General features: G+C 40.5%; 2 protein-coding genes across 3 annotated transcripts; one reads left to right on the forward strand and one right to left on the reverse strand.

Moving 5' to 3' along the window:
• The first annotated feature begins 1,868 nt into the window (after window positions 1-1,868).
• On the forward strand, window positions 1,869-13,722 carry chordc1b (cysteine and histidine-rich domain (CHORD) containing 1b). 2 transcript variants are annotated; one of them, XM_034140361.1, is made up of 12 exons: window positions 1,869-2,049; window positions 6,568-6,617; window positions 6,695-6,751; window positions 6,900-7,054; window positions 7,895-7,995; window positions 8,302-8,360; window positions 10,263-10,333; window positions 11,419-11,524; window positions 11,691-11,810; window positions 11,922-11,984; window positions 12,334-12,530; window positions 12,967-13,722. In XM_034140361.1, the coding sequence occupies exons 1-11, from the start codon at window positions 1,986-1,988 to the stop codon at window positions 12,505-12,507; spliced, it is 1,020 nt and encodes a 339-aa protein (XP_033996252.1). In that variant the 5' UTR covers window positions 1,869-1,985; the 3' UTR covers window positions 12,508-12,530; window positions 12,967-13,722. The 2 variants fall into 2 exon arrangements, with proteins under 2 accessions (XP_033996252.1, XP_033996250.1); XM_034140359.1 differs by having other exon boundaries at window positions 12,334-13,722.
• Window positions 13,723-14,274: 552 nt separating this feature from the next.
• On the reverse strand, window positions 14,275-17,757 carry LOC117490431 (tyrosinase-like). Its single transcript, XM_034140179.1, has 5 exons — window positions 16,745-17,757; window positions 15,711-15,927; window positions 15,409-15,556; window positions 15,149-15,330; window positions 14,275-14,931 (listed from the first exon to the last, which is right to left on the reverse strand). Exons 1-5 carry the CDS (start codon window positions 17,564-17,566, stop codon window positions 14,672-14,674), a joined length of 1,629 nt encoding a protein of 542 aa, XP_033996070.1. The 5' UTR covers window positions 17,567-17,757; the 3' UTR covers window positions 14,275-14,671.
• Between the last annotated feature and the right edge of the window lie 2,022 nt (window positions 17,758-19,779).

The following is a 19,779-nucleotide window of genomic DNA, read 5'->3' on the forward strand; positions in this document are numbered from 1 at the left end:
GGCATTGATTGAGGTTAAACAGAAGAGGAGGAGGATAAGAATGAAGCAAATAAAATGAAATAGAAGAGAGAAGCTGTGTTGAGGAAGCATATTTCCCCACCGATATGGCTTCATCACAATTCCATCACCCAGTCACCCTATATGTGGATAGAATAAAAAAGAAGAAAATATCTGTATTCAGTTGGTGAGCTGTTAAAGACATGCACTCTAAAAGCTAAAAATTTAAAGAACTGTGAGATCAAAATTCCAAAGACATTTCAGGACTGCTTATCGCTACAAGATTAAGATAGCATGTCAATGATGCGCTTCAAATGTTTGCTTTCAAACACTGTATATTGCATCCAAAAGACTCATTGACATATCTTTAAACAAACCAAATCAAAGCCAGGTGAACTTACACAGCCTCAGGGAATCACATAATGTCAACAAATAAAATAAAATACCAACAGGGATCAGGAACAATCCCTGTTACTTTAATAGAGCGCCTATAAAGATACAAGGGCTTGTTATTTTTTAACAAGTGACTTCCAGGGTTGCATTAATTTCACAAAAGAACACCATGGCCTGACAAACATCATCTTGCACAATTAAAAAAAACTACACTTTTTTTAAGATATTAAGAAATTATGATGTATTTATATTACCTACATTTCTGGATTAACCAGCAGCAACAAGTGTGATGCTTACACATTAATGCACACTCATTTTGATCCAATAATATGAAACATATTGTTCTGAAATGGACCATTTAGCATTGTCCTTGTACTTTTGATAAATAACACTTCTAATGCTACTGACTTAACTAAGATATTCAATAGAGGCCTTCTATTTAAACAGAGCGTCGATACGTTTACCTAAATAACAAGTGATTCATCCACCAAAGGTTATCATCAGGAGCACAGCCAACTTTAATTACAAGTTTAACTCGTGGGTGACTGCCAAAAAAGGAAATAAAATGACATTTATGGTTGACTTTTAAACGTTTTGTATTGTATTATATTTAAAGATTATGCTTCTAGATAGGCCCTCTGCATGGTCTACTGTTTACTTAATGCTAAATGCATCCCCTCATCGCATGTTTTTGATAATTGTACAACTTCAACAGAAACTACATTTAACAAATGACATTCTCATTTACAGATTCCAGGACATAGATTTAAATCAACCCCAAAAGGGCTAGGCTGTCATAATCCAACGACTCAAATAAAAATTCCCGAGGCAGACTGTCCCGGGAGATATTGGGGTGCATTTATCGGCTCCCATGTTGATGCAGATGCGATGGAGCTTGCCTCCGTGCACAATCCACGACTTTACTAAGCTACAGGCTGAAGCCACAATCTATATATTTAATAACTACACATACTTCACTCACAAAACGCAGCGTGTCCTACCTTTACACGAAACAGCGGTAATCAGTGAAAGTAAATCATTTCCCATCCTCTCTCCGACAGTCCTTCACAAAAAACAAAGGCAAAACGGACAAAACAGTCGCGCAGAAGTCAGAATACTCGAAACGGAACATTCATGAGCACATCCCGACAGGCAGTTGTCTACTAGGCTGCAGCCATCCTCGTAAAACTAAATAGGCTATTGCCCCAGTTTCATGCACCTGACTAATGTAACCCTGGGTGCAGCGGGCTACTCCGGCTTTATCTGCAATAGTTAACACAAAACACACGCTAAAACAGCCCGGTGTCATTTGCTGGTTGAGGTTAAGTTCCGAGAATAAAGTAGTATAAAGAACATGTCGCTTTACGCAAGTTGTGAAGCAGTCAGCATCAGTTGTCGCTTCAGTGGGACTACAGAGCGCTCACTGGATAGAGGTGGCGGGTTGGGCAAGCTCCGATCTTTACCGAGTGGAGCCGAGAACTTCCGGAAGTGGAATGCAGTCCACAAACGGCTAGGGCACTGTTTCCCACACTCACGAGCCGTATAGTGGTTAGTTAAACATCTGGGCACCGGTAAAACTTCTTCCACCCGGCACCATGTCCGTTTTGTGTTATAATAAGGGATGTGGACAGCAGTTTGAGCCAGAAAATAACCCAGAAGGTGAGTAGTATCTTAGTTAACGTACACTGCCCCGTGCCAGTGTGTTAGCAAGCTAACCTCTGATCATTCTGGAAATTTCTACAGCGAGAAGGCCTGCTGGGCCCATGTAGCTAACCTGAGGTGACTGAAATAGACTGGACCCAACACAGTTACTACTTCATCCATCTTCACTGCTGTAACCGATATCTCAGGAAGCTAATAGCATGTGGTCCTGCATAGATGCTGTGGCTAATCACGATGTTGTTAGCATGTTAAGCTCATGTGATTAGCAGGTTAAGTTACACGTTAGACTTCCAGAAAGCATTGTCCCAGACAGGATATACAGTACACCGGTGTTTGAACAACAAGCTGTCTATACAGTTCATAGCATATTTCCATCGCTATCCCACAAAACACGTGTTATTGCCAAGACAGCGAAATGTTTTTTCTAAAACTTTATAGACAGTGGGGAGGGAAACTGAGAGAGCCATCAACAGTGAGGCATTTAAAGGAAGCTAACTTCACGTCAGTGTTTTTAGAAACATTTACTAAATAACTTGTTTTTTTAACAGCTTTAAGAGCTGTCTATCACCTTCATAATTAGTCTCTTAATGCTAACACAACACTGCAACATATTAAACTGAACTAAAGACAACAGTAGCACCAGATAAATAGTTTTCCTCTGAACTCGATATGCCTCCCATACACTATGATGTACCTAAACACAATACATTTTAAATCTTATGTAGGTTTTCTTCTAGGTGTGTGTAACTGCAAACCTCATATGTTTGCCATCTCTGGCCACCAGCATGCAACGATGCAAAACTAGGAGCATATAATATGTAAAAATCCTATAAGAGATGGAAAGTTGTAAGAGTAAGATAATGAATGTCATTTGTGAAGCCAACTCATTCTTGGGGAATAAGCTTTTAAGTCAAAGTATATTTTGAACCCACACTGTCTGGGGGCCTCATTTAGAAATCAGGACATTTGACAAATGCTGTCAGGATGAGTTTACAGTGAGTATTCTTCATTGAAACAGAGGCCAAAGCCTTGAGTTAATGTAACAAATGAAGCCTCCTCAGGACACAAAGACATTTTAAACACCACTCATCATCATGAGCAAAACAAATTATTTCGATCTCATTGCATTTAGTCATGTTTTAGTTCATGGTTGAGTTGGTGTTTACAGGTTTGGCACATAGTTAATGGCTAAAATGGTCCTTTTTAATGTAAGAAAAAGCATATTTGTGATACTTAATTCTTCACACATTTGGCAGCAATGTATCAGCATATAAATTATTCCATTGCGGTTCTCTTAAAGGTCCCATGTCATGCTTTTATTACCCGTCCCCTTGTGTGTTATGTAGCTTTTTCTGCATGTAAACGGTCTGCAAAGTCACAAACCCTCAAAGTACACCCTGTAGCGAGTAAAACTCTAACACAGAAAATACCTGTCTATGCTGCCCCAGAACGCCTCATTGGAGATTTGTCTTTTTCCATTTTTTTCTTCCCGAGTATGGTGACGTAACCATGCCCAGATCCAAATGGACCAATCCGTGGATCTCCTCACACACACACACTCACTCAGCCTTATCTTTTCTCAGCTGCGGCTCGGCGGATTTCTCAGCCTGAACTCAGCCTGAGCACACACACAAACTCACAGCCAGGCTACGAGTGTGTGTGTGCTCAGGCTGAGTTCAGGTGAGTTTCGCGGTGTCTCGCTGTCTCATGCTGAGTTCAGGCTGAGTTTCGCGTGTCTCGCTGTCTCGCAGACCCCACACAGCAACCAGGAAACGACCCCAGTAATCCAGCTCACACTGTCCGCAGCAGCGAGCCCCGCAACGTCCCGCCAACACGGCACCCAGACCAGAGTTCCCGTTAGAATATTTTTTCACCGGTCAAAATGTCCGTTAAAATTTTAATCTTCCGGACAAAATTAGAAAAGTGCCGGTCAAAGGTCTTCTTTGTTATTTATTGAGCTTTAAAACAAATATGATTCGATATTAAACAAACTAATTATAGTAGATTAACTACATTATTCAAAAGTGTACAGTAATTTACAATAACACGGGAATAATAAACGGAGCGCTCTCTCCTTCTCCTGACAGCCCGCCAGTATCATGCAGCTCGCGGATCCAGTAATGAGTGACCCGACAGTAAAACTAAACATATCTACAACTAGTTTAGGTAGTTTGAGAGGTAATTAAAATAGCTACGTGTGATATTCTAACCTGAAGTGTGTGTTTTGTTCCGCTCACCGCTGCAGATGATCATGCAGAGCTGCGTGTCGACTAGTCAGCAGCAGCTGATCTCTTGCTCCGGTCAGATTAGACTTCACTCGCGTTTATGTCCATATCGATCAGATCTAGCTAGTTCTAGTTAATGATATGACTACCTGCTTATCAAAAGAGACCTAAACAATAAGCGTCGCTATGCAACCGGGTGAGGCCACAAAGTATAGCGCAGCATTATGCATTTGTTTACATGCCCACCAGAACCCCGAGGCATTACCAACAGATCAACGCACAATCAACCCATACAGGACATCTCATTAGAATTGACTATTCTTGTCTGTCACATACTCTTTTGTCTGTCACATACTATTCTTGTCTGTCACATAAGTGGCGCAACTGATGCGATATTGCGCTAAAGGGAAATTATTTTGACCAGACATTTTGACCGGAGAGATTTAGATTTGCCGGTCTTCAGCATATTTTTCCGGTCATAGTCCGGTAATTACCGGCTAACGGGAACTCTGACCTCTGTTTGTCATTTTCTGGTTGCGAACGCCATTGTAACACATAATCACTGATGTTCCGCTGTAACGGAGGTGGACTCATCAGAACAGAGTGGGCGAGCTGATCAATCAGAGCACACTAGGTTCACAGGGAGGGGGGGGGGCATTGGGATATATATTTTTTTAAATCCTCTGGAGCAGAGAGAGGAGCTGTGGATTATTGTTATTGATTAATAACACTAAACTCACAACTTAAAGTTTAGTTTATTTAATAAAAGAGCACATGTTCAATGTGAAAAGTGACAGTAGATATAGATTAGTTGCAATTTGGTGCTATATATATTTATTACAAAAAATAAATTAATACAAAAAATAAATAATAATTTCAATTATTTATTTTTTTAAACACCTTGAATTTCAGGGGGGGCGCGGGGCTCCGTTGGCGGGGCGCAGCGCCCCTCCAAGACAATGGTAGGGGAAACACTGATCCTTATAGTAAAACGCATTTATGTTTTATTTTTTAAAGGTAAATTTAACACTTATTCCCAATTAATTTCCAAATGACGTTTATATTTCATGTCTTTTGTTTGCTGCATTTAAAAAATAAAATGCAATTATTTAAAGTTTTGTAGCGGTAGTAGAAACTTCTTACTTTTCTACAACTTTACTTATAATTCCACAAAATAAGTCATATTTTTTTCACAGTGAGCAATTTAGAGTGACCCCTCAACACTCAAAGTGTCTTTCATTAAACTAAGAATAATGGAAAGCACACTTAAAGTCATTAAACAGTAAAAGTGTTTATGTTATTTGAGTCTGGTTTGGGAAACACGGGCCGTTTCTCAATGTCGAGTAAAGCTGCTGCAGAGCCACTATTTCAAGTATACTACGTCATCGAGTGGCGCCGAAGGACTGTTTAAATGCCCAGCATTCGGCGCCACTCGATGACGTAGTATACTTGAAATTAGGGATGCTCCGATCGATCGGTCACCGATACTCACTCTCTACCGATCGATCGGTGCTCTCTAAACATGCCGATCGCGAGAGCCGATCGCATGACGTAAAATGCATGACACTTTTCTCTGTGCGCGGCAAAACAAGCTCGCCAAAATGGCTTCACCGGTCTGGCATTATTTTAAGGTCTCCGAAAAAGACAGTAAAATAGCGGTATGCAACGTGTGTGTGAAGCAGAAATCCTGCAGCTCCACCCGCTGTGATGGACCGGTGAGCGGAGCAGAACACACATTAAGAGTTAGACCTAACACACTTAGCTATTTTATCTACCTCTAGAACAAGCTAAACTAGTTAAATATATTTATTCTTCACTGTCGGGTCACTCATTACTGGATCAGTGAGCTGCATGAGATACTGACAGGCTGTCAGGAGAGGGGGAGAGAGAGAGGGAGAGAGGAAAAGAGAGCGCTTCCGCTCATTTCTCCCGTGTTATTATCCAAAGTTAATGTAAACTTGAATAATGTACATCATTTGAATGTAATTGTTGTTTGTGGAAGCTCCAGTGAATGAGCCCTATTAACTGAGTTTTAAACATCACTTTAAATGGAAGATTTAAAGTGATGTTTAAATCTTCCATTTAGGCCCCGCCCACTCGATCGGATCGGCGATCGGTATCGGCCGATACTGATTCCGGCGATTGGCCCCAAAATTGGCGATCGGAGCATCCCTACTTGAAATAGTGGCTCTGCAGCAGCTTTACTTGACATTGAGAAACGGCCACTGTTTCTCATAACACCACATGTGTGTTCTTTCAAAGTTAATCAAAGCTGTGTCTCATCTCACAGATGGCTGCACCCATCATCCAGGAATCCCAGTATTCCATGATGCATTGAAGGTAAAACCGTTGAAAATGCACAGATTCCTTGTGTTTTGGTGTATGTTCCAATCTAATGTCTGTCTGACTTCCTCCAGGGATGGTCCTGCTGCAAGAGAAGAACCACTGACTTCTCAGACTTTCTCAACATTGTTGTAAGTTTAAAAGTCTCAGATTGAATCCATACTTTAAATCCTCCATGGACATGTTTCCATTGCCTCCGTTTTCACAAGCATTGACTTCCACCTTTGCTGTGGCCACATTGTCCTGAGCACTCATTGTTTGTGACTGTCTCCTCCACAGGGCTGTACAAACAGTCCCCACAACAAGGAGAAGCCCCCTGAGCCGGAGAAACCAGATGTGACATCGTCAGGAGAAAAGAAAGATATAGACGACCCAAAGTTCAATGAGTTCATCATTTCCGCACCAAAGCCTCATGAGTCGATACGCAGACCAAGGTATCACAGTTTGCTTCATACATAGCTTTTTCTATTGTAATCAATATCATGGGAATACCCTAAGCTCTTATTATCTGTGCAAGAAACTCTTATAAGACAGGAACATGACAAGAAGGACACGTTTATTTTCTATTTAGCACATCAGCAGGGCTTTCAGTTTAACTCCATATCCCTATAAAGTACCACATAAAGACACCGAGATCTTGGAGAACTCCCTAGTCAAATCTATGCTGTAATTTATTTAAGCATTACATTGCCTGGCGATTGAATGGCAAGGACTTTTGTTCTGGAAACTGCTCAGAAACCTCCTCATTGCTAATATTCTTATACTTTCCACACTGATAATAGCAGCAATTTAATTTGTGTTTGTCAAGTGACTCAAATGCATAAAAGGATGGGTAGCATTATAGGTATTAAATCCGCCTGAATACTAATGATCCAGAGGATAGTCAGAGGCGTCCTCTCTGCTCTTTGACCATGAATACTTCTCGCTAGGATTGAATAAGTGATTATGACTGAATAAATAGTTGAACTACTTTCAAGTTTTATGTTGGTCTTCGTACCAGAGACCTAATTTTAAAGAGGCCTACTGATAATGTAACCCTTATAAATTACATTACACCAATCCTAAAATAATAAGAAACACCTTTTCACTAATACGTAAAGAGATAGTATCTATAAGGGACGGCTCAATTCAAAATTCAAGTCACGTGACACGACATGGCGCCACACACCGCCCCCCGCTCTCGGGGTGGACGCCCTCTCAGCCCTGGTCTGGCGGAAACACTGCCTAAGTTTGTTGTTAATGTGTCCTACCTAATAAATGTGTTACTGTTACAGTGCTGATGAGCCGATGGGGAGGATGCCGCACAAAGTCTCTTCTTCTCTGAAGCAGGCTTTGGAGAAACTGAAGCTTACTGAAAATGCAGAAGAGAAGAAAGGTAAGAACTGAACTTCACCTTAACCTCTGTCTCTTGTTATCTCATCAGTGATTCTGTTTGGCCTGTTTACTGCAGACTACCATCCATTACCATAGGCTTCTTGTTACAGTAGACAGCAAGGTCATGTTGACAGGGGAAGTTAATGGATGTCCTGTGGGAATTTGCCCTAACCTGTGTCTTTCACATTGTGGCGTTCGAGTTAAAGCTGGCAGGGACAACACATCACAACTGTGGATGCACCTTTTGAAACCTCTTCAAAGCATCTAAGTCAATTCGTTGTCTCTCTTTCTGTCTCTGTCTTTCTAGAGGAAGATAATGACGAGATCAAGATTGGAACATCCTGTAAGAATGCAGGATGTACTAAAGTAAGTGAATGTTTTGATGTACACGGGAGGAAAATGGTATAAATGATCATGGTGTTTAACATTGTACAATCCAACATGAGTGATTTGAAACTTGTTTTAAATGCTGCCAAGACAAAGCTAATAATGTTCTCAAAAGCAAAACCCAAGGTCTTGAACCTTCCTCCTATCACCACCTTGCAGGGGTCGGAGATTGAATCTGTGTTGCAGTATAAGTATCTTGGAATTATAATTGACAATTCGCTTTCTTTTAAACCACACATTGTTAACTCTTGAAAAAATTAAGAATACAATTAGGTTTTTAGTCCTGTTTTTCCTATGAGGCCAAAAAGAGACTAGTGTCTGCAACCTTTCTGTCTGTGCTGGATTATGGAGATGTGGTTTATATGAATGCATCTTCTCAGTGCCTTTACTCGCTGGATACCGTCTACCACGGTGCACTGAGATTCATCACAAACCTCAAAACCTTGACGCACCACTGCAATCTATACACTCGTGTTGGATGGTCTTCCCTGACCATGCGTAGACTGAAACATTGGCACATCCTTATATATAAGGCTATTCTTGGTGCTCTTCCCCCTTATCTAAGGATGTACATAAACAGAAAATGCACAGGATCTTATCGGCTTCGCTCCGAGAACTTTTTCCTTTTAACTGTACCAAAGGTCCGTACTGAAGTGGGGAAAAGGGCGTTCAGTTACGCTGCCCCTCAAGCTTGGAACCTGCTTCAAACTGAGCTGAAACTCAGAGAGCTGGTCTCATTAAACCCACTCAAAGCAACTTTAACTGACCTTGAAGCAGGCTGCTGTGTCTGTAAATGCTTTGACTAAACTTGGTGTATGACTGTGTTGTGATTGTGTGTAACTGTACAATTGTCTGTAACTGTGCTGTTAGTAAGTAAGTAAAGCTTTATTTATATAGCACCCTTCTCAACACGAATGTACAAAGTGCTTTACAGTACAGTACACAATTCACAGTATAACTAAAATGTAGAATAAAAGGCATAAAACAACAGCAGGTAATACATAGGATAAAACATACGATAAAACACCAATAAAAGACAGCTACTAACTCACCTCCTCCGATGCCCCAAAGGCCTGACGGAAGAGGTGGGTCTTTAACTGCCCCTTAAAAATCTCTACTGTGGCAGAGGCTCTTAGTGTCTGGGGGAGTTTGTTCCAAAGCCTTGGGGCCACCTGGACCATTATTGGGCCAGGACTCTCTTGAAAAAGAGATTTTTAATCTCAATGAGACCTATCCTGGTTAAATAAAGGTAAAATAAAAATAATGTGTAAATAAAAAACGATTTTGTATACATACCTCTGTAGGGATTTGGCAACAGCAGCTCAAACGTTTAAAGTCATTTGGCTTCATGCTAAAATTGTGGATTCTGTTAAATAAAGTTTCCGCATTTCTTGATTTTAAAGCTAATCGTAATTTGCATCATGAAAACATAAACAAATCATGATGAATTATGTCATGTCAAATGAGCTAAGGCAAAAGACAAAAAAGTGTCTTCCGTGTTTGCTCAAGCTAATCTGTTCTGTCAAAGCAGAAACCACACATTTAGAACATGCATTTTAAGTAAAGTTGCATTAACATCTTTTACAGAAGCTTGGAGCATGACTTTAATGATTTACATAAATTGTGCTTCAACTGATGTGATTGAAAGCCATGAGATGTTCTCCCAAGGGGCGCCTGCCTATAGTTGATAAGTCAGTAAGGGTCTTTGTAGAGGTAAAATTAGGACATTGAAACTTTTCCAAAGTCTTCATTGGAAAACAAAATACTGTACAACTCCATCCCATAACTATCTTTGCTATACAACCAAGCCATATTTTTATTTGTGTCAACAATAGCAATCTGCTTAATTCTTTTGATCCTCACTTTTGTTGTCGTCTTTAGAGTTTTGATGGACCTGCAAGCGATTCGGAAGAGTGCTCATACCACTCGGGATTTCCTATCTTCCATGAAGGGTTAGTATCACTGAAAAACATTTACATCACAGCATTTCACTGTATTGACATCGAATAGTACATATGTGACCCGCTCTATCAAAATCAGTCGGAAGTCGCAACGGCTCATTTCAAGATAAACGTGGATTTGCGTGAAAATATAGTTTTTCGGGGTTCAGGTGTTTTGTTTGATTTTAAATAAACAAAGTCTTGGCTTTCAGAATATGAAACTTTTATTTCCAAAATCACACGATAAATACATGTTTGAAGCTTGTAAAGGGAAGATGACAGCTCTCACTCTGCTGTTCCGCAGCGCAGCTCCCCCTCCCTCCCGCTCACATTATGAATGTAAGGCGTATAGTAATCATAGATAACACGGCAGGGTCCGTTACAGTTTGTTTTCATCTGATTTCAAATAAACAAAGTCTTGGCTTTCAGGATATTAAACTTGTTTCGGCAAATTCAGATGATAAATACAACTTTGAAGCTTGTAACGGCATAATTACAAGCGGAGAACGGAGTAACTTGACGTCACAGCAGGCATAACAACAGCCGGTGTTTCTCGTGAGTGTTTTCCCCGGGAAACACTCACGAGAAACACAAACGCAAAAATACACAAACACACACACACACGTAGACACACACACACACACTTGCGGGCTTCCCCCAGACCAGTAATCCAAACGAAAATATCTTCCCTCCGCAGTATTTTGATCATTTGCTCCACTGATAACCAATCAGATCGATGGATTCCAGAGAAGAGGAAACTTTGAAGGCCTTTTTCTCAAAATGATGACTCGGTGAAAGTCATTATATAATGTGACATATTTTGCTTAATATTTGGAGTACAACAACAATCCTGATAGCATTAGAAAGCTAGGAATCTCCTCTTTCCAACAGTGTATACAACTCAAAATGTGTCTTCGGGTCAATGCGACTAATTTCGATGGAGCAGGTCACGTATTCTCTCGAAACTGTAAAAGAAGCATGAGGATTAACACTAGTATTTTCCTGTTGTCTTCTTGTTAGTCTTTTTCACTTTTTCTCTTGAGCGACAAGTAATTGACAGCTAAAAACCCAACGGGTGTCTATTCCTGCATCTTCAGGATGAAATACTGGAGCTGCTGTAAGAGGAAAACCTCCGACTTTAACACCTTCCTCTCTCAAGAGGGCTGTACCACGGGAGAACATCTATGGAGGAAAAAAGATGAGGTAGGTGCCGGTTTGACAGCAAGTGATCATTCATGTGTGTATGTCTTTATGAGAAAGCCTCAGCTGTGACTCCATCTAGTGGTGTGTGGTAAACACTTGCATGGTGGAGACACTGCTTTGTGGTTCAGCTTGACTTTGTTTAAAATGTTGTGAAATCTCCACGCAGGGTAACAAAGTGGTTCCATGTCGGTTTGACTGGCACCAGACGGGGATGCAGGTCATCGTCTCCATCTACGCCAAGAATGGCATCCCAGAGCTGAGCTACGTGGAGGCTAACAGCACCACGGTGAGGGATTATTATATTGTAGAGACTACAATATGATGTCTGTCCATAGCTTGTTTTTTTTTGTGTTTGTGGTCTTCTCAACCTAATGTTTATTTATGTTTTCTCCTTCAGATCGACATCCATGTTATATTTGAGGGAGAGAAGGAATTTTTGCAGAAAATCAGCTTGTGGGGAGTAAGTACAGCATTACTTCCAAACTGATATAAAGTCCTATGATCTTTGATATATGCTGGTTTGAATACATACACTTTTTTTTTTGTACAGCATTGCACATACAGCAATACATCATAGTTTCATGCATGAATATATGTCATATACATATATATATATACCACTGATTTTCAATAGAAATCTTTGCTGTCAGGCTTCAAAGGAGCAGTACTTTCAAAATACAATTCCTCCTGTGTGTATTCCACCGGTTTCAACATGACTTGAAACTCCTCAGAGCTCAGATCAGTGTATCTGTGATCACCCTATATCAAAGCAGCAAGCATATCTGTTACATTTCCTTATTTTCTTTTAGGTTATAGACGTGAGTAAAAGCGTAGTGAACATGATGGCCGCCAAAATCGAGATAGCCATGAAGAAATCCGAGCCCTTGACATGGGCACGCCTTGACCTTCCTCCACCGGCCCCACCCAAAGAGGAAATAAAGGAAAAAGAGGAGACTGATAGCGAGGAGGAAGATGATGAATGATGAGGTATTCAATTACAAACATGGTGCGTACCTTTAGCTGAATCCAAGGCCACACAGTTCATTCCTTACCTCTCTAAAGATTCGCCTCTTTTGCTGTCATGGACTATTGGCCTCTGCTCTTCAACAGCGTTCCCCTTTCATTCTTATTTGTCAACAAACTTGATTTTGCCAGTTCTTCTTGAGTTTTGGTCCTTTGTATTGCTCAATATAAATGTTGGAATGCTTAGGAATCTACAACATTTGTTTACAACATTTTTCCACTAAAGAGTAAGGGGTTACACTTGGTAATTGCACTGAAATTCCCTGGGGATTACTACCACACAATAAGATAAGAGTCGGGTGTGACTATGCTTAAATCATCCTAAAGGACCACAGTTCTCTATTCCCACAATGTATGTTAATAGATTCATTCCATCCTATCATTTCATATATTTAATGATTGCATTGTTTGTCCACCAGAATCACTTCTGACTGAATGCTGTGCTCATAGATATGTTCCCATGACAATGAAGCGGCTCCATGTAGTCTAAGCAGGACGTTTTGATCTCTAAGACACTTGTATAATATAAAGTTTAATATGAATAAATTGTGTTTAAAAGAAATGCAACAGTTAATTGGGACCCTTAAACTTACAAATTAAGATGTGCTCCTACTACGCCCTTTCATTCACATCACAAATTGTATTTTCTACCATGATTATACCTAATGTATATTTGTACAAGTTTTGCTTTGAAATGATCAATGCTGTATTCAATTGAGTTCTTGTTAAAGCAACACAGCGCAGTTTGTATAATGAGAATGTACTGTAATATCAGAGAATGCTAATTGAATACAAAGTATTTTTCAGCAAAGTACTGTATTGTTAAAAGCGCTATGCTAGAGAGCACGTCTCAGATTTGGCTGAATGAAAACATGACGTACTGTATGGGTAAAAATGATTAGAGAACCAATTTACCAAAAATAAACATGTGTGTTGAACTTTTGAAATTGGGTTGATGTGTGTGATAGATCCCAATGTAAATATTTCTTAGAAACGGTATAAGCAGATCAAGTTCTGCGGAGGGGTATTAATGCCATGTTTTTCCAGCAGTTGTGACCTCCTTTATTTTTAATTAAAGAAAGTGACATTTCAATCGAATATCTTTATCCACATACAACGTCTTTTTTTTAATTATTACACGCTTTGGGGTTGGAATATTAAACCATGTCCCAGATGTAAAGATGTCTGTCCTCTTTCCAAAAGCACGTCTCGCAACACAAACAAAAATCAATGTAATTGTCAATTAAAATGTAATTTGTCAGCTCCCAATGATAATGAAAGAAAGTCCCCCGAGGCTTTTGTAAATGCTTCTAAGGAGTCTGGGATTCTAACTCTGAATGGAAGTGGGATACATGTTGGATTTAATTTCTCCACAATAAATGCCCACTTGGGTACCACTTTACAATAAGACTACCCTTAGAAAGGGTTACGAATAGTTTGTAATTAATTTATTAATTAGGTTGTGAACACTTTATAAATCATTAATAAGCTTTTATAAGACATGAGGTAAACAGGGCAACTGTGACCGGTTGCTTGCCAATTAGTGAGCCCACATTTATCTGTACTGCTAAGTCTTATATTGGCTACCTAGCTTACTTCGTCTTCATCAGCTAGCATCCTTGGTATCTGTTGCTCACTGAGTTGATTCTCGCTAAGTAGCCAATATAATACTTAAGTCATCTTGCCAAATAGTGAGCCTGTGTTGATGTATGAAAACTATGTTACAACTGGTTTATAAATGGTTCTTAATGATTAATAAAGTGTTTACAACCTCATTCATAACCTAATCATGAACCTGCATCCTGCAGAACCTTGATTTGATGGTAATCAGCTTAAATCATGTTACCTTATGAATGTGAAAGTCATTATGGAACATTAACATGACCGGAAACATAACTGTTGCACAGACCATGTGTGAAATGAGCTAGAAAGTTGTGTGAGGAATATGAAGGCCTCTTAATAACAAACTTCTTATTTTTTACGCTTCAATACAGTTTAAATATACATTGCCGGTTACAAAGATTGCAATGCTCATTACAATAAGCCAATATAACGTATAATTCACAGTACTTTGATATTCAAATTCATGGATGCATGCGTCAGTGCACAGGGTTGGCTGTGCCTTCAGATAGCTGTTTGGTAGTTATGGTGTTTGGTTTCTTCACTGCCCCTGATAAGTGGCTGTCTCTCTGGGAGAGCAAATACGTTTCTCCACTTCCTCACGTTCAGCCAAGACGGCCCTCCATATCGCCGTTTTGCAGTTAGGACAGCAGCCGCTATGCTCACTGCTAAAATCCCTCCACAGACCCCTGCAATCAACAGCCAGGGCCACACGTCCTGCAACACCTCCAGGTAAGGACCCATTGATTCTGCTAGCCTCTGGTCTGAAAAAAAAAGGATGTAAGTAGTCACAGGAAAGTAGGTAAACGTTTATTCAAGTTAAACAGGGATAGTCCAGTCCAGCCTGAATTATATTTTCCTTTACAATATCTTTCCTCTATAGTTGCAGGGGACATTTGAAAACAGAGATGATGGAAACCTATGTACTCCAAATGCAAGTAGATGTTGAAAATAGAAAGCCTCTGTTTAGATTGAACTTACTATCATCTAGAAGGTATGAATATTCATATCCCAGATCCTTGCTGGAGATGAAGAAGTCTCTGTGTCTGTGGAGGGGCAGGAAGGGCACCATGTGGGCGTCGCCGTTGTGCCCTATAGGTGCATCAGAGTCTGGAAAATCTGACGGAGACGGTCTGTACCTCCTGAGCCACTGCTCGTAAATGCTTCCATAGACAAAGAAAATGATGCAAGTGTGAAAGTGTACTCAAATATAAAAGGTGTGTCGTATGTGTGTTTCTCACCTGTCAACAAAAGCGTGGTGGAGAAGAAATATGGGGTCATTTGCTGAGCCCTGCACTGAAGACATGGATCCGTTCATGAACACGTGGAGAGCAGCATGCAACCCCCTTCGAGGACTGTTCCCTATTCCAGTCTGAGAGTCCCCGAATCCTGCAAGAGGACAGGTATTTACTGGTTAATTGGCACTGACAAAGGTGACAGCAGCATGTTATAAACATCAACAAATTAAAATTAATAGAACTTTATTGGGGGGGTGGGGTGTGTGTCTGTGTTATTTGTTTGTTTGAGGTCAAGCTTATCTGACCTTCCATAGTGTTCCTGAAGCTCATGTTGGCACTGCGGTCCATGGCTCCGGTATCATAGTCGGTCAGACTGAGAGCGAACTCCACCTCTGCTGAAGTTGGTATTCGTTCAACCACCTTACGGTTGTGGTTTCCAGGGTTACGCCGCAATGGGCCTTCTTCTTCAGCATTACACAACACACCCCTGTTACTGTAGTCCTCTGCTCTGGAGCACAGCACCTGTTGATGGAGGCACTAGGTGTCATATTGCAATACAGGGCATGAAGCAACCAGCCTTCATGCCCTGTATTGTATCCCAAAAATAAAGTAGGTCGGATGTTGCAAATTATATTTTTGCTTCTTGAAATTGGTTACACTGAGTTTGAAAATGATCCTTATATTAGGTGTTCTTTGTAAGGTTGGTTGATGTCAAAGTATCCCGCTTCCAGGCGAGAAGGAGGAAGGCAAAGTATGTTATACAATCCTTTTGATCAAAACAGATGTTTTTACGCATTCATTCAAAAATAAGTGATTTTGTGATGGACCAAAAATGATTATGTAATGATCTTTAAGTAAAAACGTCTAAATGTGTTAAGATCAAAGCCAACTCTTTAGACGACTAAAACCTTTAATACTTGAACTGAAAAGTCATCCACTAGTTCACTTAAAAGCCTATCCACTTTTAACTCTTAAGCTCCTTATGCATAACATCCCTGTTTACTTTTGCAATGGCTGTCTACCAAAAATATATATTATTGTATTTATATTATCTATATGTTGTATTTTTCCCTATAGTTTAACTTTGCAATATGTTACATCTTAGATTCCCTTTTATGACACAAGTGATTTTCGTTGTATGCATTGGCTAATTATTGAGCATTGTTTGTTAGATAGAGATCTGTAGACTACCTCTTAGGCATAGGTTATTCATTAACTAAAATCTTGAAACTGTATTACTGTAAGACATGAAAAAGGGAAGAGGAGAAACATGGAGAAAACACAGAACAAAACAAACGTTGTCACACCCAGACTGGAGAAGTATCTCAAATATGTTTACCGTCCAAGAAGAGAACACGGAGCCTGGGCTGAGCAGACTGGGGTCATGAGGGCTCCGGTCCCCCATCAGCTCGTCTGTGCACACGTCACATCCCTGGGCATCTCTCCAGTCCCAGTACGGGATGGTGAAGCTCATGTCTCCGGTCAGCTTCCTGATCTCATGCTCCCAGTGCAGCAGGTACACACGGTGCCATGGGAGGAACCCCGGCGCCCAGTGGGCAAAGTCCACATCGGTCCACACATTCCCCGGGCCGCCGAGCAGCGCGTTACGGGACACATAGTAATGCATCCACACAAACACATCATACACAGACACATCAGCAAACATCGGGTTGGAGCCGTTTTCCATCTCCTGGTAGGTCCCGGTGACCACTACATAGTCCCGGCTGACCGTCTGCTTGACCAAGTTCAGGTAAGAAACAAACCTGATCTTCTCGGCCCGGGACAGGTGCAATATGTTCCTCCTGACGGACTCTCTCCTCTCATTGCAGTTCACACCAAAGTATCCGAACTTACAGTCTGCGCAGTTGAAACCCATGAAGTTCCCTGCGCACTGGCAAGTCCGGTTGAAGAAAACCAATGGCCACTTTTCCCTGTCGTCCAATCCGGAGAAGGGGTACTGCGGCCCGTGAGGCCGGTCCGGCACCTCCACATCCTCGCAGGAGCCCCGGCCCGAGGTGGCTCCGCATGGCGTGCCGTCCCCTCCCCAGGACGGGCAGCACTCCTTTGTGCGCAACACTTCCCGGGTGGCACAAAGACGGGGAAATTGTTGATATGACGGTACCAAACACAATACGAAACTAATAATTACAAGTTGCCACATTTCAGCTAGGTTCTATTTGAAGACTGCAAGTAGGAACGAATACCCACATTGAATAAGGTCCAAGTGAATCTTTCCCAAGCTTAAACTGTTTAACCCATGCGCCCCCTCCTCTCTGTCGAGCCAGTCACATGCCGCTTAGCCTCAGGGTGAAGCTTACTTCATGAGGGGGCAATTAGAATAAATGCAAACATCCCGAGACTTCAGCGAAACTACTTCCACTGAGGCCCATGTGTTGTAATAACAAAGATGGCACAGTTGTTTTCCGAGTCATGAGGGTAAAACTGACATAACCCATGATGTCTCCACACCACACACACATAACCGCAGACACATTATGCCTCAAATAAAGTAAACTGTTATTCCTGGCATTATGGGATGTAACTAATTACCATGATAAAACGCGGACTACAGAGTGAATGAGGAGTGAAATAAAACACAGGGTTTGTATAGGTTCACATGTGTAATTACTTATTTGTATAAATAGTAGGCCTATGTTTTTTAATAATGTTGTTAAAGGCAAATGAAATCAATATCATCCAAAAATGTATTATTTAACTTTAAACAGCCAACATATTTACACTCTGCAGTTAGGTATAAAGTATTGAACAATAAGCCCCTGTCAGGATTCATAGACGATGCTTAAGATACATATTTGTTTGAAAAAGGTCGTTTAAATGCCAAACAACCAAATGTATTTTCTATTCATTTTGTTGGAAAGTGTTGCCAAAAATTCCTTTAATCAAACAACATTTGTGGAAATGTCTTTGATTGTCTGTGTGGTCTTACCTTCACTTCAAACGGATGACTTTAAAATTATTATTCACTGAGAACAATCTAACACATGCTCAAAGCAAGCTGTTGCCTGAGGGAAGTATGTGATTTATTTGCATATCAACGCTATATCAGAAGATCACTTTGATGGAGTTTGAGCTTTCTGAGTACTGCTGTCTCACATGGCTCTCTGAGAATATAACACTGTGTGTGCCCCCTGCTTGAGTTCAGTGATTAGGGAACTCCTTTCATGTGATATAATGAATGAGCTTCCTTGACAGCCCCACCAGAGGGCGCCATGGGACTGCTTCCTATACCGATCTCTCTATAAATGACAGTTCACCAAGGCTACCTTCCTTTCTCTGTCTCCCCAGGCAACTAACAAACCTGATTTTTGCAGAGAGAAATCCATTCATTTGGCTCCTGGTAATGAATCCATGTAGAAAAATCCTCAAGCACATATTTGACCTCCATTTGATTAGACTTTCCAATCATCCTGTGAAAAGATTGTTGTTGGATATGCATCATTATTCATTTTCACTGTGCTAATTAACTGTGGCTGAAAATGCTTTTGTTTATTTGGGGGCCTGCTGAAAGCCTTGATCATCCCTGTGTCTTACATCAGAAGCTTCTGGATTCACCTTTACATTGTGGAGGTGTTCTCATGTCTGATGAAGCTTCAGAAATGTAAATAAGTTATTTTGACTTTCTCTTCTGTAGATGGAATAATTATACCCTAATTACACTAAACAACATTTTTGCTTTTGTTCTTATGGGGGTGTAACATTTAAAAATCAAAGCAGGATTCTTTATCAGTTGAAATGAAACCTGGCTATACTAAACTTAATATTAGTGGTATCAAATCCACCATATTTCGCACACTGTTGTCGCCATGCTAAATGCATCTATACTGATTGCATTCTTTGTTATATTCAGATTGTGTATTTGCCTAGATTTCCACTTCATATAAAGACATACATAGTATAATCAAATTACGTAACTGTTTAAGAGAGTTCTGTTCTCTCCTATTCATAATTCACATCTTCATCAGATCAATAATATTCTCTCCAATTTAGAGTGAAGAGCTTCTAGTTACCACAGAATATATTTGATGTTTGACTTTGATTCAAATATTGGCCCTCATGACAATATAGAAAGAAATACATGGAATTGGACGAGACACTTCATTTAATACAAGACAAACCTTTCATATTTTCTGGGAATCATTTGGACCTGAGGCAAGACAGAGAAATAGTTCTGTCCTGATACTATCACTTTCTTTGCAGCTCAGAGCCACAACCATATCTATTTGAACACAGAGACTTAATGACACATTAATCGCAATCCATGAGGCATTAAGGAGAATATATATATATCTTTTTTTGTTCCTTCAATCACACAGTCAACATTTCCTCAAGCACAGGAAGGTCAGGCAGAAAACC

Source organism: Trematomus bernacchii, unplaced genomic scaffold, assembly GCF_902827165.1.
Source record: "Trematomus bernacchii unplaced genomic scaffold, fTreBer1.1, whole genome shotgun sequence".
Classification (NCBI taxonomy): domain Eukaryota; kingdom Metazoa; phylum Chordata; class Actinopteri; order Perciformes; family Nototheniidae; genus Trematomus; species Trematomus bernacchii.